General features: G+C 46.7%; 1 protein-coding gene across 7 annotated transcripts in view; it reads left to right on the forward strand.

Annotated features, from left to right (window-relative positions):
* TOX2 (TOX high mobility group box family member 2) overlaps nt 1–26,432 on the forward strand; it is a gene marked incomplete at both ends in the record, with an annotated part of 131,476 nt that overhangs the window by 42,352 nt on the left and 62,692 nt on the right. For all 7 annotated transcript variants that reach the window (XM_082857154.1, XM_082857155.1, XM_082857157.1 and 4 more), the window contains one exon: nt 11,632–11,697. In XM_082857154.1, coding sequence (XP_082713280.1) covers nt 11,632–11,697 — 66 coding nt within the window. The remainder of the gene's footprint in view (nt 1–11,631; nt 11,698–26,432) is intronic.

The following is a 26,432-nucleotide window of genomic DNA, read 5'->3' on the forward strand; positions in this document are numbered from 1 at the left end:
GGAATAAATGAGTGGACAGGTGAAGGGATGGAAGGTGCTGGAGAAAGATGGCGCCAGCTGCAGTTCAGGGGGAGAGGGGTGGGAGCAGGGACAGCTCCTGATGGGGGAGGGTTTATCATTCAGAGCTGGGAGTGTGGGTCGCCCTTCCCCACCCTAGAGAGGCCCACTGGCTCCAGCTTAGATGAGACTCTGACGTACTGCGGATGCAGGTGGGACCAGCTGAGAATATGCGCGTTGGCATCTCCAGCAGCAGAAGCCTGGTGGAAGGCCATCAAAGTCTTGATCAGTCTGATCTGATGGGGTCCTGGTCCTGCTCTTGGACAGACCACACCCTGGCCCACTTCTCGGGCCCCAGCTCCTTCCAGCCACAGGCAGCGTTGGCAGCCCCCTTGGAACCATTCCCCCTCACAGCGGCCAAATGAAAATGTTTGTTGAAAACAACATGTGCATAATTAAAGCTTAATGAGTGCTTGTCTGTTTGGAATGTGCAATTAGATTTATAATCGGGGATGGGAGCAAGCTCCAAATGGCTTTAAATGGAGCTGAGGGAGAGGATAATTTTTGCCATAAATCTGCAGTAATGCAGACGGTGTGTTCGCCGCCACCAGTGGTAGAATCAGAGGCCCGCCCGGCCACGCTGTGCCCTCTGAGAGACCCTGCCCGTCAGGATGTCTTGGCAGGTGCTGGGGGGCTCAGTATCGGTCTTTGAGGTGGGTCTGCTCTGGGTTGGAGCTGGCGTTTCACCATGTCTTCCTGTCTCTGAGCTCTGTGATCTGAGGTGACAATGGGGAACTGAGGAATTGGTGCAAGTCTAGCTGCGCTGGTCCCCAGGTGTATTGGCCGGGCAAGGAAACCTGCAACATCACCATGTCACCTCTGGCCTGGGATGTGGCTCCACACTGTGTCCTCTGCTGTATCCCAGCGCTTAGAACTTAACGTTTGTTGAGTGAATGAATGCCTCTGTACCAGCTGCTTGCCTTAAACATCACTCTCCTTCTATGGGCCTCAGTTTCCCCATATCTCTCGTGGAGAATTGGATTCAGCTATTGCTATCTCCAAGATTCTGGGTCTGGAGCAGATAGTGGCTGGGACAGCATCTCTGCCAGCACTGTCCAATAGAAGTATAATGCAAACCACTTACATAATTTCAAATTCTTTAGTAGTCGCATTTTAAAAAGTAAAAAGAAACAGGTGAAGTTAATTTTAATAATATATGTTAGTTAACTCCATCTATCCAAAATGTTATCATTTCAGCATGTAATCAATATAAATATACCAATGAGGCATTTTGTATTCTTTTGTTGTTGTTGTTCTAAGTCTTTGAGACCTGGTATGTGTTTTACATGTAAACACCTCTCAGTTTGGACCCGCCGTATTCCAAGTGTTCAATGGCCACCACGCTGGACAGGCCAGGTCTAGAAGGAGGATGGCTAGAGCGAGCTGGGAAGGCCCTGCTTCCTCGTCTGTAAAACGGGGGCAATGATTCCCACCTCTTGGAGGAGCCAGGTGCCTGGTAGCACTCTGCCACTGAAGTTGTATTGATCACTGTCTTTTTACATTACCTTCCAATATTTTTAATTGATAAAACACGTGGCGTCATCCAAGCCAGCTCTGGTCAGTGGTGGGAAAGCAGGTCCTGCAGTGGCTACAACACTAGGCTTGCTCACGAGACCCCCAGCCCCTCTGGCAGACCATGCCCAAGGCATTATCTCTCCTTCCTGGTAGACAAGGCCCCTGGCCCAGAGTCACGAGGTTACCTGCTCTGGTTCACACAGCTTGGAAACAGTGGAGGTGGGAAGCCAGTGTGGTCTTTTGGGGGTCCAGCAGCCTGGACTGCAGACTCAGCTTGGGCACGTCTTGGCTGTGTGGCCTTGGGCAGATCCCCTAACCTCTCTGGGCCTCAATCAGAGCTCTGGATTTCTTGGTGGGCAGAATAAGAATGTGCGTCACGTCTGGCAAAGCACTGATAAAGAGAAAAACTTGTTTTTGGAGAGAAATTGATATTTGACATTTAGGAACAAAGTGCGAATGTCATCATCATAGAAAAAATTAGCCCCTAGTTGGACTGTCTTACAAAGATTTTAATTTACAAATTTTATTTCAAATTACATATGGTGGGCGGAGGCATAAGGGGTTTTTCCCCCACTTAGGACCTCACAGGTTTGCGTGAAGCTCCACTCAGTTTCTTCATCTACAGAAGGGAGGCCATTATAGCAAGCTTTTAGGGTTGTTGTAAGGTTTAAGTAGTAATATAAGTAATAGCTAACAATTTTGAGTGCTTTCTCTGTACCAGGCAAAGTTCTAAGCACATAAGTTAATTTATTTAATCCAAGTGATAGTCATGCCCATTTTCCAGATGAGGAAACTGAGACATAGTAACTTAGTTAAAAAGTTGCACAGCTTGAAAAGCGGGCACAAGATTTAGACCCAGGCAGCTTGGCACCAGAGCCCACGTTTGTAACCACTGTGCTGTCATCCTTCTTTGAGTGACCGTGGACCTGGAGTTAAGCATACGGGGTCTGGTCAGAGTTTGAACCTGAGGCCCTATCCCTGTCCTGCTCCATCTGTGCAGCGCCTCTCTGCCCCTCCCCCATGATCTCCCTGGTGTGATGTGTATCTCTCTGGGAGACTTCCACATAAAACCGCACTCTCGGCAGAGCCCAGGGCGCAGCTGCCACGTTTGCTGCCTCTATACTTTTGAGCTGTTTTATCTGTGCAGAACGAGTGTTCTCACGGCCCCTGTGGGGGCAGGCGGGAGCGGTGTAGGCTGCTTTGATTGTTTCCTCTTTAGATCTCCATGAGGCATATCTCTTGGTGTCTGCAACTGGCCGGGCTGAGGACTGTGCATCTTTGGTCTTTGATCTGTGTCTCTGTACAGAGGGGAGGGACAGCAGCTTCTACAGAACAACTGTTGCTTTGGTACCTGACATCAAGGGCAGATTCGGAACTGATTGGGTAGCTTTGGGCAAGCTCCCCAACCACCCTCTTGCTCATGTCTATGATGGGGCTGGTCATGCAACCTTGGGAATTCTGGGGCTTTCCAGTGAGATGACCAGGCACAGCTCTGGGATGAGGTCTGGAATAGAGTAGGTGCCCACTGGCCTGTGCTCACAGCAGCCTCAGATGTCATGTTCCCTGCTCTTTGCCTGGCCAACTCCTATATGTTCTCCATCATGGGGCTTCCAAGTTATCCTTTTCAGGATACTTCTCTTGAAAGGCCCTTCTCCCTTCTTTCACTCCTCTGTGACAACTTTATCCTACCATTGTCACATTTGTCAAAGATGAGGCCATCATTTTATATCAGAAACAAGATGTTGAATTCATTGCTGTACTTTGCAAAGCTAGTCTGTCCAAATCAAGCAAGAGCTGCGTTTTGTAGGGTTTGGGGAAGCGTGGAGTCCAGGGATGGGGGTACTTTCAGAAGCAGGAGGTTCTGGGAAAGGCTGACCCCCAGCTGTGGACATGTAGCTCTTGGAGTTATTGATCGCTTGACTTTCAGAGTCTGGGTGGGTACAAAACTGTCACTGACCAATTGAGATGAGCGTCAGACAAGGTTTGTGGTTACTTGTTCCTGTTGTGGGACTACGGCCAAAGAATGGCCTGTCTTCCTTTCTCAGATTTGGAGAATAGGAACGTTTTATTCGGCCAAGCTTCTCCAAAGGACTGGGGGCTCCTTGAGGAGCTGTCATTATCATTACAGCATGGCTGGTGTCTGTACAATGCCAGGCACATGGTAGCCAATTGCTAGATACCAGTCAACGAACAATGACAGTTGCCCCTTCTGTGACCTCAGAGTCCCTTTGCTTTTACCTGTGCCTTGTGGCCAGGTGTATTTACGGTAAACCGCCGATGTCGGGAGTGTGTTACTCAGTACATTGTAGGTGCTTGCTGCCTGGCACAAGGGCATCGACTGATTTCATTTTACTCAGCATATTTAAATTAGGTCTTAGATCTAGGCGTGGGAATGAATGAGGGAAAGACATGAGAGGGACGGGGTCAAAGTGAAAGGGCTCACCTTGAACAGGAGGGAGACACTTCACCTGTTTAGACTAAAGGAAGGGAGGTCAGGATGGGTGTGATATTAATAATGTGGAGGAGGGGAGAGAGTTGAGGGAGGATCTGATGGTCTCAGAGACATAGGAGATACAGTCCTCTGCAAGACTGAGGGGCATTGCGGCTGATGAGGGGATAATAGTTTAGCATATAATAATAAAAGATAACATTTATTAAACACTTGTCAAAAGTCATTAGCATTATTAAGTATTATGTTACAGATATTAACTCATATCTGATAACAGATATCAAAAACCTTATGAGGCAGTAATAGTTAACTGCGATCATTACCATTTTACAGGTGAGGAAACTAAGGCAAAGAGAAGTTAAATCCAAGGTCACACACAGCTAAGTAAGTGGTGGAGCTGATACTCCTATTCAAGAATCAATGCTGTTGCCCAGTATATCACACTATACATGGAAGTTGAACTAAGTCCAAAGCTGGCTTGAGATGGGGGCTTTAAGATTGGGCCCAAGAGTACGGATTTATAGAAGCAAGCAGGACTGTTAAAGTTGGAGTGCATAGCCAGAAAAAAAAAAAAAAAGACCTAGGAAGAGTTGGATTTCAGTGGATTGAGAAAGGAAGGAGGAGGGTGCTCCAGGCTGATGATGGGGCAATGTGTGCAAAGGCAAGGGTGCTGGAGGTTCCTGCAGCCTTGAGGGGCGCTGTGGGAGCTGAGTCTCAGGGCTGGTTGTCATAGAGGGTCCTGGACGCCAGAGTCAGTGATGTGGAGTCACTGCAGGGTTTTGATCTGAGCAGTGAAATGATTGCCGAAAGATTGCTAGTGATAGGCAGGGTGAAAGATGGGTTGGGTTGGAAGAAGCTGAGCAGAAAGCTTCTGCTGGTGATTGGATCAGGAGGATGTAGAATGGAAGGGGTCCAGAGTCACCCCAGAGGTACTGACAGTGTACTCTGTAGGGGTGACATCTCTCATGATGGCAGACCGCCAGAGAAAGAGCAGGCTTCTACACATGTCGTGAGTTCAGTGTTGGGTGTGTTGAACTTGAGGTGCTCATGGACCAAATGGGGGAAATGTTCAGGGGAAATGGTGCATTGCAATCTGGAGGTAACTTGGCTGCAGGTGAGTGTTTGAAAGTCAGTGACATGTTGTAACCCTAAGAAGCCATGTCGTCTTCCAATCGACGAGGAAATCCCAGACCTATCTATCCACCCACTATTCAGCCCATTCCATCAGCGCAGGCATCCCACACACCCATTCCAGCCATCTGTTTATCTCCTCCACCATCCTAATCATCTTCCCGTCACACCCGTCTCTTCATATTTACCCAGCCATCCCATCTCATTCATCCAACTGCTCTCATCCCAGCCACCCACCTGCCCATCCGTCCATTCATCCCACCTTCTAATTCCATCTGTCCAACCACTGAGTCATCTTTTTGTCCACTGACCCATCTATCCCACTCATTCCCACCACTCATCTCCCCACCCCCCTTTCCATCCATCATCCATCCGTCCATCCGCTCATCCGTCCATTGAACCCATACGCCTACCCGCAATCCACCCACGCATCTTCTCCATCCCAACTGTTTTCTCCTCTGTTCACCACCAGCCACCTGTGACTTTTGAGCACGCAAAGTGAGGCTAAGTCTAAACGGAGACGTACTGTAAGGTAAAATACATACTGGATTTCAAAGGCAGTATCAAAAAAAGCCTGTAAACCGTCTCATTTACAATTTTTCTGTTGATCACATGTTGAAACCAATATTGTTAATATATTGGGTTAAATAAATATGTCTTTAAAATTAATTTCACCAGTTTATACTTTCTTTTTTAACTTTATTTATTTTTAAATTTATTTTTAATTTTTTAAAAAATTTTGGCCATACCGCGCAGTGGGGCGTGTGGGATCTTAGTTCCCTGACCAGGAATCAAACCCGTGCTCCCTGCATTGGAAGCGCGGAGTCTTTTTTTTTTTTTTTAGTTTTTATTGGGGTATAGTTGCTTTACAATGTTGTGTTAGTTTCTACTGTACAGCAAAATGAATCAGCTGTATGTGTACATATATCCCCTCTTTTTTGGATTTCCTTCCCATTTAGGTCACTGCAGAGCACTGAGTAGAGTTCCCTATGCTTTTCAGTAGGTTCTCATTAGTTATCTATTTTATACATAGTATCAGTAGTGTACATATGTCAATCCCCATCTCTCAGTTCATCCCACCCACCCCCCTTGGTATCCATACGTTTGTTCTCTACATCTGTGTCTCTATTTCTGCTTTGCAAATAAGATCATCTATACCATTTGTTTAGATTCCACATATATGCGTTAATATACGATATATGTTTTTCTTTCTGACTTACTTCACTCTGTATGACAGTCTCTAGGTCCATCCACATCTCTACAAATGACCCAATTTCATTCCTTTTTATGGCTGAGTAATATTCCAGGAAGCGTAGAGTCTTAAGCATTGGATGACCAGGGAAGTCCCTTTTTTTTTTTTAACTGTGGCTACTAGAAAATTTTATATTACACATGTGGCTTGCTTTATATTTCTATGGGATTGTGCTGATTTGTACCATCCATCATCCATCCATCCCATCCTTCATTCCCTCCCTTCCTTCCATCCATTCATCCACCCAGTTACCACATTTGTCCATGCCACAGATGTTTAATTTCTACCTCCTGTGAATCAGTGGCTCTGTGGGTCATCAGAGTAAGGAAACGGAGACTTCGAGCAGTTACAGAGCTTGCCCAAGGGGCACAGATGGAGCTAGCATCATCTGACTCGCTAAAATCAGGGCGTCTCACCTTTCACCTTGGCTGCCTATTTGCTAAGTTTGCTTAAAGATAGAAAAGGGATCTATCCTTTTCTTTGTGCATGTGTGTGTGTGGGGGGCTGGCTGTTGGACTAGAGGACCAGCTGCCCCTCTCGCCAAGGGGACCACACGTTGTGGGGAGAGACAGACCCTTCAGAAGCCTCTCCTTGGTGGCCGTCATGAAAGGGTTATCCCCACACATTCGCTATTTGCAAAAATGTGGATTCTTTCAGATTCCCAAACTCATTTCCATGACAAAACTCTTGGGAAGAGAAGATGAAGGGCTGGCTTTTGCAGAACAATCTTCCAGCTGTAATGACGACTGAAGATGGCGCTGGGAAAAGGAATTATAATTAGAATATGAAATGGGGAAAATTAATCTATTCCAGTCAGTGGTAAGAGATATTCTCCTGGCATTTCGTGGAAATTCTTAGGCCATTGTTCCCCACCCTCCTGAAACACACACACACTTTTTTTTTTTCACATTTTAAAGCGTGTGGAAGGTTGTGTGGTGTGAAAAAAGATTTTTGACTGAGGGACTCAGAAACTGATAGAATTTAACTGACAGAATTTAAGTTCTTTGGTGCCTTTGTGTGTCTCTACACGTGCGGGTCATGTGTGTTTGTGTGCACGTTTCTCTGAGTTATATACGTATTCAGTTGCAGATGGCTGGGGTACTTACTCTCATCTGGGCACCCCCTCCCTTCCGTGTGTGCAGGCTCCGGCGGTTGCGTGCCAGTCCCGTGAAGGGTCTGTGCTGTGTACGCTCATGCTTGTGCTCTGGACGTCTTTGTCTGTGATGGTTGGTGCTACCCATGCATGTGGTATGTGTGTAACTGAGTGCTGTCTTGAACACTCTGTTGTGTGTGACGTGGGCCCCCACCAGTTTGTGATGCATATGTTGTCTCCATGCTTGGGCACACTGTGTGTCTTATACCTTTTTTTTTTTTTTTTTTTTGCGGTACGCGGACCTCTCACTGTTGTGGCCTCTCCCGTTGCGGATCACAGGCTCCGGACGCGCAGGCTCAGCGCCCATGGCTCACGGGCCCAGCCGCTCCGCGGCATGTGGGATCCTCCCGGACCGGGGTATGAACCCGCGTCCCCTGCATCGGCAGGCGGACTCCCAACCACTGCGCCACCAGGGAAGCCCTCGTATACCTTTGTGTGATGCTCACTCAGCATCACCGCTGTGCAGTGGGTGTCCATGTGGGCGTTTTCAGTCTGTTTTGTGCACGTGGAGGAGGAGGGGACTCTTCAGTGTCTAGGCTTTGTGACTTCTCCCCTTGGCATGCAGGTTCTTTGCCCCAGAAAGCCCCCCACCCCAAGAGGAGGGCTGAGGGTGTAAGTCTCAGGCCTTAGGGCCCTGGAGGCCAAGCCAGGGGAAGCCTGGGAGGTTTCGGAGTCCCCTTCCCTCCTTCCTTCCCCCCACAAGGGCTCGGAGGTGGTGGAGCGCTGGACAGAGGTGGGCAGAGAGCAGACATCACCTACCCAATCACCACCTTGGGGCCTCTGTTCATAGCTGCTCAGTAGCCGAGTCCTGTGCTCCAGGACACCATGCAAAGCACGCAGGGGCGACCCGATGGAGGCTGACCCAGGCCCTGCCTTGGGAACCTCTGCCAACTTCTCAGATTTTCCTTGAAGCAGGAAGCAAGCTTCACTCTGGCATGTGGCTGCTCTTTCTTGTTTGAATAAACAAGTGAATGCAGAAGCCCACTGCTCAACCTCTTCACTGCCCCCGGCACACACGCCTCAAAATCCGGGGTCTCTGTTCCTCCACACCATTCCCCACTGCTCGCTGCAGGGAGTTCCTTCCTCGGCGAAGCACGACCACGTACACATCGAACACCTAGTATGTGCAAGGCCCCGGCAAATGATTGGCTATGTGTGTGTGTGTGGGGGGGGTGCAGCCAGGCCATGATCCCTGCCGCCAAGGAGCTTACAGCCTCGTGGGAGAGGCCAAGCCCAGGAAGCAGACCACTCTGCAGTGCAGTGTCTCCCTAACTGCGTGATCTTGGGCAACTGTTTATTCTCTCGACCTGTTTCCTTGGTTTGAGACACTGGTTGTTGTGAGGGTTAAATGAGCTTTTTTATGGAAAGCATTTTGCTTGGTGCCAAGTACATTCATTCATTCACCAAATATTTGTTCATTGCCTGCTCTGCATGTCGGAGGAGAGAGCGGACCAGGGTGGCTTCGTTCTAGCCAGCATTTAATAAATGGGACATTATTACACAGCGTTTGGGGGATATCTTTCCCTCTGCTCCTTTAATACACGTCCCTGTACTTTTAATCTATACCATACTGTTTGATGACTATTGGGCAGAAGACAGATATGGAGACAATCTATGTTGTTAGAGGGAAAGCCAAAGGAGGTGAAAGCATGGCAGGCCTCTTGGAAGAGGTGTTTCTGAGCAGAGCCTTGAAGCCTAAGCTCCGGGGATACAGTGTGGTAGATGGAGCCTTGCATCTGGGGTCATGCCCAGACTCTAGGCATGGCATGGCCTTTTCTTTTGCAAATCCAGCAGTCACCAAAGGACTCTGCCCATCCTTGTGTTGGGAAGGCACTTGGGTATAAACCCTAATCCCCCTACCCTGATGAAAAGACTGGCCTGGTAAAAGACAATGTGAGTGATGTAGTGGCTGTTTCATTCATTCATTCATTCATTCAACAAGCATTTATTGAGTATCTGCTCTGTGTCAAGCACTATTGTAGGTATTTGGGAGGCATCAGTGTACAGACAGACTAAGACCCCGACCTCAAGTCCCCTCCATTTTCGTAGGGGAAATCCAACTGTAAGCAATGAACGTGGTAAATAAGTAAATTATGTAGAAAGCTAGAAGGTAAAGGGGCTGTGGAACGATGAACAAGGGCAAGCAGGGCAAGGGAATCGGGGGTAGTGGGCTTCAGAGCACACAGAGGTAGGAGGCTGGCATCTGAGCCATTGTTAAGAAAACCTCTCTGAGCGAAGAGGGTCTGGATGAACTGTTGATTGCAGGATTGTGGACTTTTCCAACCTGCATGAGTGCTGCTTGGTGATGTCCATCCAAATTACAGACGCACACACGGTTAGATGCCGTGATTATACAGACTAATCCTACAGATAGACTCACACCCATGCAAAATGATGGATGTACAAAAATATTCATGGGAGCAATGTGGAAATAGCAAAAGCCTGGAAACAACTCAATTGCCCATGTGCTTAACTAGTTAAATATATATGTTACAGGCATGCTGTGGCATACTAGGTACCAGAAAACAAAATTATGTCCTGACATAAAACACTTTCCAGGATGTGTTGCTAGGAGAAAAATAAGGTGCGAAATGGTGTGTATAGTATGCTATCATTTATGTGAAAGCAATGACTCTAATGTATATACAGAGACTATCTCTGAAAGGATGTATAGGAAGCTGATAGATGCAGCTGTTGTCTCTGGAGAGGGGCGGTGAATGCCTGGGAGGTGGGGGGAGGCGACTTTTCACTCTGTTGCTTTTTGTACTTTGGGAATTTTGAACCATATGAATATAACCTAATAAAAGGGTTTTTTTCAATTACAGTAAACTGGCCAGCTGCTGTTGGTGCCCCGCCCCCCGCCTCCCTTTACTGTCCAGCACGGCCTACTCCCATCTGCTGTGAGCACTGGCTAAAAATGGCTCACAGCTGGCACAATTCTCTGGAGAACTGCCCTTGGCCAAATGGGGGCCACCCTTCTCAGGTTATGACTCCTTCTGTCCCTTAAGGGCAGCCCACAGCCAATGACTGATGTACATGGGCTACAGAAGTGCAGCCTCTTGCTTCATGCTGGGACTAACTCTGGTACCATCCATGCCCCAGAGCTTGTGGTGGGATCAGGCTACAGTGGCTCTCCAGCTGGGACCACATCCTTGCTTAGCTACTTCCCCCGTCCTATCCTGATCCCTCCCTCCCTTACCGGTTATTTCTAAAGAGCACTTCTCAAAGATCACATGCATTTGAACCCTTGTCTCAGGCTCTGCTTCTAGAGAACCCGTCTCAAGACACTTGTCTCAAGTGAAGGGAACTGGAATTGAGCCAAGTGCTTTGCACGTTTCAGTGCAGCATCCCCTGGAGAGAGGACCACTGTCGTTATCCCCATTTGACAGATGTGGCACCTCAGAGGTTCAGACACCAGCTCAAGATCACACGTCAGGGAAAAGGGGAGCCAGTGGCCCCAGAGCCCCTGCTTCTCCCGCTACACCTGCTGCCTCTTGCAGACAACTCCAGCCTTGACAGCTGCTCAGAACACAGGGTGTAGTTCCTGTACCTGGTTTTTACCACAGTCCTCACTGCCTAAGGGTCAAAGGTGAGGGGGCAGAGCCACTTGGGATGGTAAGACCCGGAGGATGGGTCAGGGGCAGGCTGTCCTGATCCCAAGGCTCTGGAGACCTTGGCCTCTCTCCAGCTTGTGGAATTCCAGCTCTAGCTGAGAGCCTGATGTCATTTTGGCCAGGAGAAATATTTGCATACTTCCAGAGATGGGGAGCTCAGTATCTGACAGGGCAACCTGACACATCTATGGACAAGGTATAAAGGGCAGAAAGGTTTTCCTCTCTGCATCCTAAGTGTGATGAACCCAAGCCATCAGAGGTCACAGAGTAAGGACTGCTTCTTCTACCCTAGAGGGAGTCCTACTGAAATGGGAACTGGGCATCTTGGGCTCAGTCTTTGCTTCTCCAGGCTCCAGAGTCTTTTCCCCTCAGTGCTTTTAGTCCCCTGACCTCCTCTGGCTTCTCCTGGGCCCTTCTTGAGAACATTTTCATCAGAGCTGCCTCTCTTTCTCTGTTCCAGTTTGATGGTGAGAGTGCCTACGTGGGGATGAGTGACGGAAACCCAGAGCTCCTATCAACCAGCCAGGTGGGTGCCCCGTCCTCCCTGTCTAGCCTTGGGCTTGCTGGAGCCAAGCTGCTCCCTGGGTGGGAGGGGAGGGGTGCAGAGCAGGTGGCTCAGCCCACTATTGTCCTCTCTTAGAATGATCAAGAATATCAGTTGAGTCTCCCTCAACTGGGCAGTCAAACTGGGACTGTAGTGTTTTCTGTACATCAACTACCTGGCTACTGTTGGCTTACAATGGACATCATTGAAAACTTGATAAAACTCGAAATGTGTTGTCTGCACTCTCCATGCACAGAGGGGAAGTTTTCAGCAGCAACGGATAGAGATGTCACATGCTTTCTGGTGCTGCCTGCCTCTCGTCACCACACAGCACCCATGGGGGCAGATGTTGGCGTGGAGGTGCTCACACCCACATAGCAGCATTTGGGGCTCTCCTGCCCACTGGGGAGGGTTGTGGACATGGTGAAAAGGGAGGAGAGCAGAGGCTTTCTGTGCAGCTTTTCTTGGTGTGAAAGGGGCTGAGTCATCCCCAGGCAAGACTGTCCCCAGCTCCAGCCCAGCCCCTTGGGAGTCCCAGATGCCAGTTGGACAGATTTGCCACTGACAGCCTGGTCTCTGGAAATTAAGGTTTCTCTCAGCTGGGAGTATCCTCGCTAGAGACTCAGATGCCAGAGAGGGTCCTCACTATATAGTCTGGGGCCCCATGGAGGGTCCCACAAACATCCTGGAAGATGCTTCCCTAAAGCAGTGGTGCCTGCTGGGTGGCAGCAGCTCAGGGTGCTGGATGGAGGGCAGAGGGGTTTCATAGCTGCTGAGAAACTTGGGGAGCTGGAGGACAAGCCTGTCCCTGGAGCTGCTGCCCCCCGCCCCCAGCTATGTAGTTGTGGAGGTCATGGCAGTCCAAGTTGGGTGGCTGGGACCACATTTTCCAGCTGGGGAAACAGAAGCCTATTAATTCACAAACATTTATGTGCCCCACTCTGTGAGAGGTACTGTAGGGGACACAGATGAGTGAGACATGGGCTTGTGGCCCTTAGGGAACACTGCCAGTGAGGGGAGATACTGTTATCATCCCAGCGTGGCGTGGAAGCTCCTCTGTTACAGGGCGCTGCAGCCCCCTCCTCTGCCACTGCAGGGGTGTGCCTGTGGACCCGCCAGGCCGTACCCCGTCTATGGCCTGTGACCGTGTGAGCACCGGGGGCCTGCTGAGAAGCTGCCGGTATATTGCTCTGACTTGTGCCAAGCTGCAAGAACTGGTGAGCCAGACTCCCGTCCTGGGAATGCTCATTTTGGAAGAGATCACAGAAGTTGCTGAATTGTCCATAATCCACTTGGAAATGTGATTGTCTCAAAAGACCAGAGTTTACTCCTGAACACCTTATCCGAGCCCTTTCACAATGTTTCAACTGCATTTTGCTAACGTCCTGAGCCCTGGCTCTCAGAACCGTGCTGTGCTGGAGTCGGCACTGGCTCAGTCCCTAGTGGAGAGGGCTGGTACTGTGCTTCCACCAAGAAGGGCAAGTGGGACTCAGTGGGGCTCCGCGTCTGCCCTAGGCTTGGGCAGAGGGGGGCACAGTCCTTTTCAGGGTAGCTGGAGAACAAATAAATGTCCCCCCGCCAAGTTGCTAACAGTAGCTTCAGCTGTTCACCCAACACTCGACAGTTTGCCCTTTTCTCAGTGGTTATATCAACTGGCCTTCACGACCGCTTTGAGATGTACCATGAAGAAGTAAGACAGTATCCTTAAGCCCATTTCATAGATGAGGCAACTGAGGCTCAAGGATGTTGATTGACTCAGCCAGGGGGCAGTACAGATGGCATTTGAACCTGCAGGGCTGGGACTCAAAGCTCCACACACCTTGCTGTGTCTGTGGAGAGCTCCGTTCCCACCTCAAGGCTGCCACCAACTTGCTTCAGCCTAAATGTCACTTCCTTAGAGAGCTCTTGGTGACCCCCAAATCCAAATTAGGTCCCTTCTCTGTAATTCTGTCTCATGGTACCACGTCCTTTTAGTTCACAGCGTTTGTCACTGTGGTTGTCTGCATTTTTGTGGGATGACTTGAATAACATCTGGTTTCTACCCTAGACTGTGGCCTCCCTGAGAGCAGAATCTGGTCTTTCTTATTCACTGTTGTGCCCCCCTGTTGGGCCATAATGCCTGGCACAAAGGAGGCACTCAGGAAATACTTATGTAATGAATGCATTTCCTTAACAGTGTAAGGAGGTGGTTGGACTCCCTAAGGGTCCTTCCAAGTCTCTTGTGCTGTTACTCAGAGAGTCTCCCTAACTTAGAACTTTATAGAGAAGATATCAGGATTCTCTGAGTCCACGTGGTGGCACAAGCCAACCTTGACGTGGGCAGACTTACCAATTACAATCTAGACTTCCTATAGTGTATCAGTTAGCTTTTTTTTTTTTTTTTTTTTTTTTGTGGTACGCGGGCCTCTCACTGTTGTGGCCCCTCCTGTTGCGGAGCACAGGCTCCGGACGCGCAGGCTTAGCGGCCATGGCTCACGGGCCCAGCCGCTCCGCGGCATGTGGGATCCTCCTGGACCAGGGCACGAACCCATGTCCTCTGCATCGGCAGGCAGACTCTCAACCACTGCGCCACCAGGGAAGCCCCGTATCAGTTAGCTTTTGCTGCATAACATGCACCCCCCAAAAATTAGTGGCTTAAAACAATAAATATTTATCTAGTTCATGATTCCATGGCTTGGCAATTTGGTTGAGTTCAGCCGGGTGGCTCTTCTGGTCATGGCTAGGATCATTTAAGTGGCAGCAGTCAGCAGCCAGGTGGACTGTGGGCTGATTGGCATGGAGGACTCCCTTCTATGCCAGCTGGTCTCCTGTGCTCCAGCAGGCTAGCCTGAATTTGTTCACGTGGTGGGAGAAGGGCTCCCAGAGCAGCAAGGGCCAAAGCTGCAAGGCCTCTTGAGGTCTAGGCTTCCAGCTGGCATATGACTACTTCTAGCATATTCTAGAATGTGGCCAAAACAAGTCAAAGGGCCAGTCTAGAGTCAGGGAATGGGGAAATAGACTCTGTTGATGGGAGGTGCTGCAAAGCAGTGTGGTCTTTTAACAAACTAACCCGTACGGGAAGCATGTGCCACGTAGTTCACACTGATTTTACTGAAGCGTAAGACGTCTCTGGGACCTGCAGCTCCTGTGGCATGGTGGGGCTCCACTGGCCTCTAGCTTTTTTTTTTTTTTAATTATTGAAGTATAGTTGATTTACAACGTTGTGTTAGTTTCAGGTATACAGCAAAGTGATTCAGTTATTTTATATATATAAATATATGTATATATATGCTTTTTCAGATTCTTTTCCATTATAGGTTATTACAAGCTACTGAATATAGTTCCTTGTGCTATACAGTAGGTCCTTGTTTTTTATCTATATTATATATAGTAGTGTATAATCCCAAACTCCTAATTTATCCCTCCTTCCCTTTTCCCCTTTGGTAACCATAATTTTGTTTTCTATGTCTGTGAGTCTATTTCTGTTTTGTGAATAAGTTCATTTGTATCATTTTTTTAGATTCCATATATGTCATATCATATGATATTTGTCTTTCTCTGTCTGGCTTACTTCACTTAGTATGATAATCTCTAGGTCCATCTATGTTGCTGCAAATGGCAATATTTCATTCGTTTTTTATAGCTGAATAGTATTCCATTGTGTGTATTTACCACATCTTCTTTATCCATTCATCTGTAGATGGACAAGGCCTGTAGTTCTTAATGCCAAAAGTTCTCTACCTTTCCTTCCAGTCTCTTCCCTGGAATGCTTGCTTGAACCCACACATGCACATTTGTACATGAATACCCAGTCATGGTGTGTGGCCTCATCAGCTGTAGGAATTGTATTGTCCCAATTATTGAAGGATTGACATACACATGTGGGCAAATGAAGGTCTCATAGCTGGTAGAGGATTCAGAGGATAAACACTAAATGGCATGAAATGCGTTTTATAAATACAGTTAAATGCAAGCTTCATCTATTCACCACATGTTTATTGGGCACCTTCTATGTGCAAAGCTCTATATGTAAGCAGGAAGCCATTTCTGGAAGATGTTTGCTTCCAGAAAGTGCAATTTTATCATGTTAAAAACTTGCTCTTTAATTTAACCTTCTCCTGAAACACCATCTTCTTTATCTCTGCAGCTGAGACAGAGGTTCCTACAGGATATGTATTAGCCAACTGTGTCCCCTTGTAAAAACTTTCAGACGAGTTCTCATGGGCTTGAAGTTTCTTCTGCAAATGCTCGCTTCATTGTTTGCTTTTTGCAAGTCTCTCCAAAATTCCTGAATAGCTGCCTTAGTTTTCATGTATTATCACTTTTCCTACCTCCCTGGACCTTGAGTTTCTTTTGTACCAGACTTTCTTGGGTGGTCTGAGCCCAAGATGCATTTGTCAGGCATGGTTTCTGGCCCGTCAGCAACTTCTAGGGGTGGAGGGCCCAGTAGAGATCAGCTCTTTCCCCTCCTGAGAGGGTTCCCCATTCAGGAGTTACAGGGATCGATATTTCCTGGTTAAGTGATCCAGAAAGATTCTCCCTCTTCCTGGGATGAGGGTGAAGAGGAAAGGAACTAGGCTTGGGTCTTAGCAGTCCTGGATTCAAATTCCAGCTTTTCCACATCCCAGCCAGATGCCCTTGTGTAAGTTATGTCAGCTTCCTGTCAAATGGGAGGAGTAATGATTGCCTCCTAAGGTGTTTTGAGAAGTAAACGAGGAGTGCGATGTGGATTCTGTTGGTACCTCCCCTGCAGATTCCCTTCATCAGCTCAGGACATCCATTATCCAGCTGTTGTGAGTATTGGCTGTTACCTATTCACAGCTGACCCTTCCTTAGAGAATTCTCTGCCAAACGGGAACCATGAACCAGGAAGGGGAATGGGAGATGGTCTAGAAGGCCCCACCCCTTGTCTCAAGGGGGACCAACTGGGCCACTCCCCATGGAGTTCCAGCCAGCTCTAGCTGAGACCACATCCTTACTCAGCTCCATCACATGCCCTCTCCTGCTTCCCTCCCTCCCCTTTGCTAAAGTCACTTCTCAATAAGTTACTCTCATGGGAATCCCCGTCTCAGCTCTACTTCAAGAGAATCTAACCTAAGATAGTATGTAAAGTGCCAGTGTTCAAAACAACTGCCTATGTCTTCTTTTTATTGTTTTTATTACCATAAATAATGCTTTAATAATGGTCACTCGAGACGAACCTCTTGTGCTCATTTACAGTTTTGTGCCCCTGTGTGCGGCGTTTCCTCTGATGGGAATCCCCTGGCCGTTTTTACCCAGCAAATGCTTATTTGTTCTTTCATGGCCACTGCAAATGTCACCTCCTCATTACAGCCTTCCTAGTTGTAGGTAGAGTTTTCCACTCTCATGGCTGTAAATACCACTTCTGTTTTTTTTAATTGAAGTATAATTGATTTACAACATTGTGTTAGTTTCTGGTGTACAGAAAAATGAGTCAGCTATATGTATATATAGACACACACACATATATATATACACACATATATTCTTTTCCATTATGGTTTATTACAGGATATTGAATATAGTTCCCTGTGCTATACAGTAGGTCTTCATTGTTTATCTATTTTATATATAGTAGTTTGTGTCTGCTAATCCCAAACTCCTAATTTTTCCCTCTCCCACCCCATTCCCCTTTGGTAACCATGTCTGTGAGTTTGTTTCTGTTTTGTAAATAAGTTCATTTGTATCATATTTTAGATTCCACGTATAAGTGATATCATATGGTATTTGTCTTTCTCTTTCTGACTACTTAGTATGATAATCTCTAGGTCCATCCGTGTTGGTGCAAATGGCATTATTTCATTCTTTTTTATGACTGAGTAATATATATATATATATATATATATATATATATATATACACACACACACCACATCTTCTTTATCCATTCATCTGTCGATGGACATTTAGGTTGCTTCCGTGTCTTGGCTATTGTAAATAGTGCTGCTATGAACACTGGGGTGCATGTATCTTTTTGAATTAGAGTTTTCTCCGGATATGTGCCCAGGACTGGGATTGCTGAATCACATGGCAACTCTGTCTTAGGTTTTTTAAGGAAACTCCATACTGTTTTCCATAGTGGCTGCACCAATTTATATTCCCACCAACAGTGTAAGAGGGTTCCCTTTTCTCCATACTCCCTTCAGCATTTATTATTTGTAGGCTTTTTAATGATGGCCATTCTGACCAGTGAGGTGATACCTCATTGTGGTTTTGATTTGCATTTCTCTAATAATTAGAGATATTGAGCATCTTTTCATGTGCCTATTGGCCATCTATAAATACCACTTCTGCTAAATATTTCAGACTTTGTTTTAAGAATTATTGAAAGAGGGGCTTCCCTGGTGGCGCAGTGCCTGCCAATGCAGGGGACACGGGTTCGAGCCCTGGTCCGGGAAGATCCCACATGCTGCGGAGCAACTAAGCCCGTGCGCCACAACAACTGAGCCTGCGCTCTAGAGCCCGTGCTCCGCAACAAGTAAAGCCACCGCAGTGAGAAGCCTGTGCACCACAACGAAGAGTAGCACCCGCTCTCCAAAACTAGAGAAAGCCCACTCACAGCAACGAAGACCCAATGCAGCCAAAAATAAATAAATAAAATAAAATTTTTAAATTAAAAAAAAGAATTATTGAAAGAGCTTGTGTGTGTGTGTATGTGTGCGTGCGTGTGTTAGAGAGAGAAAACTGGCACATGACTACTTCCAGCATATTTTATTAGTCAAAGCAAGTTACTGGGCTTTGTTAGTGAGAGACAGAGAGAGACTGAGATTGAATGATGTGATCAGATTTGCAGTTTTAAAAGCTCTCAGTGGCAAGAGTGGATAAAGGAAGACCAAATGGGAGGGTGTGGTAATAGTCCAAGTGAAGGATGATGTATTGTCCTAGATTGTGTAGCGGCAAAGAGGAGATGGGAAGAAGTGGGTGTATCTGAGATGTGTTTTGGAAATAAAGCCGGAAGATCTTGATGATGATGGATGCAGAGGGAGAGAGAAATAGGGGAGTAAAGGAGACTCCCAGGCTTCGATGATGAGTCTCTTTCCCAGCACGATGGTACAGCTTTCTAAGCTGGGGATGGTCTAGGGAGGTGCAGGTTTGATGAGGCCAGACTTGGACATGTTCCATTTGAGATGTTCATCCAAGTAAAGATGTCTAAGTAGCTAGATGGTTGTATAAGTCTAGAGCTCATTGGGGAACTGAACTTGGAAGTCCTCAGCTTATGGTATTAAAACCTTGAGAGAACGAAATTTACGGAGAGAGAGGAGAGTGAGAAGAGTAGGGGACCAATGACTCTTAAATGTTGAGCTCTAACATTTGAAGGCAAAGTAGAGGAGAAGACAACTGTGAAAGGTTGAGAAGCAGTGGCTGGAGAAGTAGGAGGAGAACATGGAGTCTTAGCAGCCAATGGCAGTGTTCCAAGAAGGAGGGAGGGGATCTGGGGAAAAATGATGTTGGATCCAGCTACTTCCCTATCAAAGGATAAACTTTAAATAAATCAAAGATTTAAATGTACTCAAGGAAACCGTAAAGGCACCAGAAAAAAAAATCTTTAAAGTATACTTTACAACTTCAGAGTTGGAAAGGCATTTCCACCACTCAGAGTCTTAAAAGAGAAGACATAAAAATTGACCATAAATTAAAATACAAAACAACTTTGGTATGTTCAAAATACCATAAGTAAAGTCAAAGACAAATGAAAAATTGGGCAAGAATGTTTTCAACTTATGGTATACTGAAAGGACTGATTTCCCTCATATATAAAGAGTTCCTAGAAATCAATTCAAAACCCTGGTGGAAAAATGGGCAGGAGATATGAACTAATAGTTTACAGAGAAAGAAATATAAATGGATCTTAAATATATGACAAAATGCTAAAAATAGTTCATAAGAGAAGCAAAACTACCATTTTTCACCTATTAGATTGGCAAGAATCCAAAGGTTTGATAACGTACTGTGTTGGAGCCCCTGAGGGGAAAGAGGCACTTTTATACATCACTGAAAGGAGAGTAAATTGGTATAACCCTTATGAAAGGATAATTGGCAGCATCTATCAAAATTACAAACGCATTACCCTTTAACCCAGTAATTCCCTTTTTGGAAATATATCCTACAGATATATCTGTATACATGAGAAATGACATATTCAAGATTATTCATTTTGTTACTGTTTATGGTGGCAAAAAAATTGGAAAAAAAAACCCCAAATGTGCAGTAATATGGGACTAGTTACAGAAATTATGTACATATATCAAGTGGAATACTGTGTGGCTGGAAGTGATAGAGTTCTTTCGATACATTATTTCCTGAAAAAAGCAAGATGGCGAACAGTAAGTACAGTAGGTTACCATTTATGCCAAAAGGATAGTAAGAATATATGTTTCTGTGTGCTTGTATAACTCTGGAAGGATATATGGAAACTAGTAAAAGTGACACTGTACATCGTGTGTGTGTGTGTGTGTGTGTGTGTGTGTGTGTTTGTGTGTGTGTGTGTGTGTGTGTGTGTGTGTGTTTTGGTTACTGGGAGGTAGACAAGAGTAGCAAAAAGACTTTTCACTGACCTTTTCAGGGGTTTTCAACCATGAGGATTTAGTATCACTTCAAAAAATTAAATAAAATTTAAACAAAAAGCAGCAGAAGGTCGATGCTTCTGAGGGGTTGGTTGGAATAGGAACTGAGATATGTCCAATAGTTTTAGCAAAGAGAAAGTCATCCTGGACCTCAGAAAAAGCAGTTCTGATGTGTAGGGGATGTCCTACAGGTCCCAGGGTGGATGGAGGAGGGAGTGAGAGGTGAGGACGTAAATGGCAAGTCTAGACAATGTCTAAGAAGTCTAGCTGAGGAAGACAAGAGCAAGGACCATAACTCAGTGAGATGAGGACTCCTTGGAAGGATTTTTTAAAGATGATAGAGTCTTTAGAATTAATCTTGATGGAAGGCATCCAGAAAAGAGGTGATGCTCAGGGCTCAGGACAGGAAAGAGTTAATTGATGGCTTAAGTTTTGGGAGAGGGTGGGAGGGGTGGGTCCTGCCCAGAGGTAGAAGCTCTGGCCTTGGCCAGAAGCAGGGACCAAGGAGGAAAGGAGTGTGGCTTTGTAGATGGGATGGCTCGGAGCAGAAGGCTTCCGCCCCTGTATGTACCTGTCTTCTCAGAGAGGTTGGTGAGTTGCTGGGTCACCTGCTGACAGTCAGGGCACTGGAGGTCTAAGGGGATGGGGGCGGTCTGCGATATTTGTCATGGCTTGTGGAAGACTGAGTTCTTGGTGCAGGTGCTATAAGGGCAGACAGTTGGGTGAATCCAGGGCAAGGATTTGCCAGGCAGGTGTACCAGAAGGACACTCAAGCTTCGTTGCCCAAGAGAGACTGAAGTGAAGGACCAGGGAATCCAAGCTGGGTAAGGACAGAAGAGAGGGAACCCTAGGCTCAGAGAATCCCTGAGGGAGGTGCTGGACAGTGAGGACACCTTAGTCACGGAGTGGGAAGCGGGTGGTGATTCGAAGGTGAGCAGCCATGGGCATTGATGGAGTCTTGGGTGTGTCTGGGGAGGGGGTGTTGACAGAGTGGAGCAGACGTTCCTGGGGAGTGAGGAGCTGAGAGCCCAGCATCAGCGTGGTGGCCGAGCTGAAGGGACTTGGGATGGTGCTGGGTTGCGATGGATGGGAAGTCAGAGCCTAGATCTGAAGGCTGGGAGCATGATGGGGAAAGGAGGTGAGCTGGAGATGCATGAGCCGCTGGATGCTGACGGAGCTGAGTGGGGTGGGGTGGGATTTGTAGGGAAGGTAGACAGTGGTCTGGATGGGACCTTGGAGAAAGAGAAGGATGTCAGCCCCATCCCCAGGGGTGCCTGGTCTGTTTTTCTTACCACTTGGGTCAAGCATAGACCTAGACTGGGTCGATGCGCAGCCTCCTTCCAGCAGGGGGCAGTGTAGGATGCCCAGAACGAGGAAAGAGCCAGGAGCTCTGGGTTCCAGGTTCAGCTCTGCCCTGTTCCCTTCACCTGGTGTTGGTATCTCTCTGAGCCTCAGTCCCCTCCTGAGAATAATGAAGGCAGATGGTCTGTAGGCTTTTTCCAGCCCTAAATAATGCTGCTGCTGCTGCTAATGAACATTTACTGGGAACTTCCTTGGGCTCAGGCACTGGGGCTAAATGTTTTCCGTGGCTGGTCTCACTTCATCTCAGGTAGGTATGGTTGCTTTCCTGTTTAACAGAGAAGGAAACTGCAGCCACAGAGAGAGGGGTGGTTGAGTCTTTTTGAAACAAACAAAAATACCTCCAGCAAATGTCCCGGGACCCAGAGACCTCCTGCCACTGTTGAAATCTAAGATTCTAGGCTTAGTAACTCTGGCCTCTGAATCTGTGTACATCGTAAAGGGCAAAGATGACATGGCTTTTATTGCTTTAATTAAAACCTGGGTGAAGAGCTCCCGATTCATATGAAAATGAAATTGTGTTCTGCCTGCTGTGGTGCAGAGAAGGGAACAGCAGTGATTACTGCTAAGATTACAAACAAGCAAAGAGAAAAGGCCTTTTGCAAGCATTTCCTATTAAAGCCACAAACATCACACTTTAAAAATAATTACGGTTCTGTTATCGGAACATGATTCATGAGTTCTGAATAAATATGAGGGGCCTTAAGGGAAACTGTTTCAAGACCACAGATTTTGTTCAAATCTGATGAAATTTAATATCACTTCGCAGCTGGAGAAGAAAATGCAAGGAAGGAAAAAAAAAAAAAACCCATGATGTGTATATGGCGAGAATTGAGTATATGTCAGGCTGAACTAAGGAATGTTCCCTCATCTGTCCTACACACGTGCTCAGAAAAATGGCCCAGCCTCTCTTGTTTTCATTGAGAGAAAACCGCTGAGAAGGAGTCGGTACTTACACCTCACCAATCTTAATTATGTATTCCAATAGCTAAAATATATATATTTATTTTAAAGCTCTAGATTCCTGGCTGTGAGATGTTTAGATATTTGAGGGCACAGGCATGGGAGGCATTGGGGATGGTTGTGGGGTGGGGGCTTGGGGGTGGGAGACCTGGGTCTGCACTTACTACACCTCCCCCGTAATGCTGAGGTTTCTCGTACAATGCAGTGAATGTTTACAGCATGTAGTTTTGTTTCCTTCCAACTATTATGAGAGAAATTGAATCCCAGGAAACGTTCACTCTCTCTAAATGGGATGGAAACAATGAAGATGGTGCAGGAAGTTTATGGGTTGGGGGAGGGAACAGCATTGGGTTGGAGACATAATTTCAAGGGTTTTCTTTAAAACAGCACCCCTCGGCCACTCCCAGCCACCTGCAACTCAGCATCCTCTGTAGGGCCTGAGTCTTTGCTGGGGAGGGTAGGAGAGTCCCTGATTTAACACACTTGTTCATTGCTGCAATGCAAGATCACCCAGCGATCAGGAAGTCGAAATGGGCCAGATGGGGGACCTTTCCAGGATGGTGCTGAGTCCTGGCTCTGGCCCTCTTCAGCCTCTCTCACTGTGTGCCCTTGAGTAGGTCATGCGCCCTCTCTGAGCCCTGGTTTTTGCATCTGTGAATGTGGGCTGAATGGGTGCCTCTGAGGGACCTTCTAGATTATGTCTTCCACCCCCTGCCTGAGACTCTAGGAGGGACTGGTGTCTTTTTATTTATTTATTTATTTATTTATTTATTTATTTATTTATTTATTTTTGGCTGCGGGCGGGCTTTCTCTAGTTGCAGCGAGCGGGGGCTACTCTTCGTTGCTGTGCATGGGCTTCTCATTGCGGTGGCTTCTCTTGTTGCGGAGCACTGGCTCTAGGCACGCGGGCTTAAGTAGTTGTAGCACACGGGCTCAGTAGTTGTGGCACATGGGCTTAGTTGCTCTGCAACATGTGGGATCTTCCTGGACCAGGGCTCGAACCCGTGTCCCCTGCATTGGCAGGTGGATTCTTAACCACTGCACCACCAGGAAAGTCCCTAGTGTCTTTTCAAGTGGCCAGGGACTGGTCTCCCCCACCTGGCTGAGTCGCCCCTAGGCTGAAGGGGCCCCTGAGATGGAGTCTAGTGGCTCTGAGTGAGGTTTCAGCCCATCATGGGCAACAATAGAGAGATGTTGTTGGTCAGATGAGTTATAAAGGTAATGACAGGGGAAGACAAACTGACCTGGGCTCAAATTCTGGTCTTGACATTTCATGGCTGGGCGACCTTGGACAAGTCAACCAACTTTTCTGAGCCTCAATTTTATCTTTAGAAGTTACTCAAAATGATGTGGGGAGACGTAAATAAGATACATTTATACCCAAAGTTTTTATTATAGGGCTTGGTGCATGGCAAATGGTAGTCACCATGAGGTGCTATTAAAGTACCCATTTTACAGATGAAGAAACTGACTTTCAGGAAGGTAAAATAGCTTGCCAAAGTCATCCACCCAGGACGTGCTGGGCACAGGAGATTAAAAACAGCATCAGAAATATCAGCAGGGCTTCCCTGGTGGCGCAATGGTTGAGAGTACGCCTGCCGATGCAGGAGACACGGGTTCGTGCCCCTGTCCGGGAAGATCCCACATGCCGTGGAGCGGCTGGGCCCGTGAGCCATGGCCGCTGAGCCTGCGCGTCCGGAGCCTGTGCTCCACGACGGGGGAGGCCACAGCAGTGAGAGGCCCGCGTACCACAAAAAAAAAAAAAAAAAAAATCCATTGGTCCAAATCCCTCTTTTCACAGGTGGTATAACTGAGGCCCAGAAAGGAGCAGTGACTTTCCCAAGGTTACACAGACTGCCAAGGGTAGAGCTGGAATTCAGACACATTCATGGGAAGATGATTTCTAAGATGGGGACAGGGAACCAAGAGACCCTCATGGGTCAAGTTAGAATTACTTTGTACTAAGCAGCATCTCTAAGGAGAAGACCACCTTAGACCTTTGTTGACTTCTTAGAGCTTACAGGGAAAATAGTGCAGAGCCCAGCCCTCTACCACAGTGGGCCATCAGTAAATTCATTCATGCATTCATTCATTTAAAAAAAAGTCTACTGAGTACCTACTGTGTGCCAGGCAGTGTTCTAGGTGCTGGAGATACAGCAGCAAACACAATAGTCCAAAACCCCTATTCTCATTCATTCATGTATTATTTCATCCAGCAAATGTTTATTGAGGCCCTACTATGTGCAAGGCACTGTCCTTGGCCCTTGGGATAATCAGTGACCAAACAGCAGAATTCACATTCTAGTGACAGGAATAGGCAATAAGTACCTTTAAAAAGTCAAGAATATTGTGTGTTAGATGCTAAAAGTTCTATGGAGAAGAAAAACCACCTCTAGGACAAGGGTCAGCAAACCATGGCCCATGGGCCAAATCTGGCCCACCACTTGTCATTTGTAAATAAAGCTTTATTGGAACACAGCTTTGTTCATTAGTTTCAATATTGTCTATGGCTATTTTCATGCTACAGTGGCAGAGTTGAATAGTTGTAACAGAGACTGACCCACAAAGCCAAAAAGATTTATTATCTGTACCTTTGCAGAAAAAATTTGCAGACCTGTCCTCTAGGACATCCAAGGGAACGTGTCAAAGAGGCAGTTGAATATGTGATTGTAAAAAAATATGTTATGAAAATAAAACTCTGCCACTTACTGGAAAAGTGAGCTTGCTTATCTGTAAAATGGGGTAATGCCTGCTGCTCAGGCCACTCCCTCTTACTCAAAAGCTGTGGCCCCAGGTTATCCCCAGCCTTGCTACTTCAGTTCTGCTGGGACTGATTCCTCCTAAAGAAGGGAACCCCACTGCTAATTCCTCATTTTTCCAGAAACATTCCCCACAAGTGTATCAGTCTGGAAAGCTGCCAGAACCTTAAAGTGACTCAGATAATTTTCTGAGCAAAAAAACACACAGGGATTATCATGTTTGTTCCCAGGTATAGTTTTAGTAAACAAAACTCATGTCAAGTGTGACTGGTTGTCATTGTCACATTATGATGCCTCTGTCTGCTGCGATCCAAGCATTTCAGGATCAGGCCCACCAGTGAGAGAGTTTTCTACACTCTCCTCCGTCCCTGTTGCCATGACTTGGAGGTTCTGTCTGTAAATAAAGGCTTAAAAAGCTATTACATACTCCTCCCCCCCCCCACCTCCAGAATCCACATTTAATTTTAACAATATGGCTTTTTCACTCCTGCTTCACTTATATGTGGCATGGGATTTTATTTATTTATTTTTAAGAAGCATTTTTTTAGTCCTGAAAAATGATAGCCCAACAAGAAGACATAATTGTACCGATTTTCAGAAGGGTGGCAATACTCCAGATCTGATGGTCTGCGAGACATGAATCAGAAAGATTCTATTAAACATCTCTGGGACGGGTGACACAGGGGTATTATCCAAGATGATTAATTTGACTCGGTCATTATGGACACAGACAATCCTGACAAAATTGCATTTCAGTCCCCACTGAATTCCATAAAATTACTGTACACATAATAAGAAGTTATGGCGCTGGGTGCCCTGATCCAGTTGATGGGGTTTCAGGTTTGGGTAAGATGCCATTTTCCTTGTTTTGAAAACAGAGTCAGGAAACACTGAATTGAATGCCAGTCCTCTAGCTGAGATGTTCTTATAGGGTGTAGGTTTAATTTGTTAGGATGGTAGGTGGCCATATAGTTTATTGTCCAAACCAGGACAATTTTAAAGTGAAAGAAGGCACTATTAAAAATTACCCCAGAACAAGAGGCATAAAGCAGGACTGTCCTGGGCTAATCAG

Source organism: Leucopleurus acutus, assembly GCF_964270905.1.
Source record: "Leucopleurus acutus genome assembly, chromosome: 16".
NCBI lineage: Eukaryota > Metazoa > Chordata > Mammalia > Artiodactyla > Delphinidae > Leucopleurus > Leucopleurus acutus.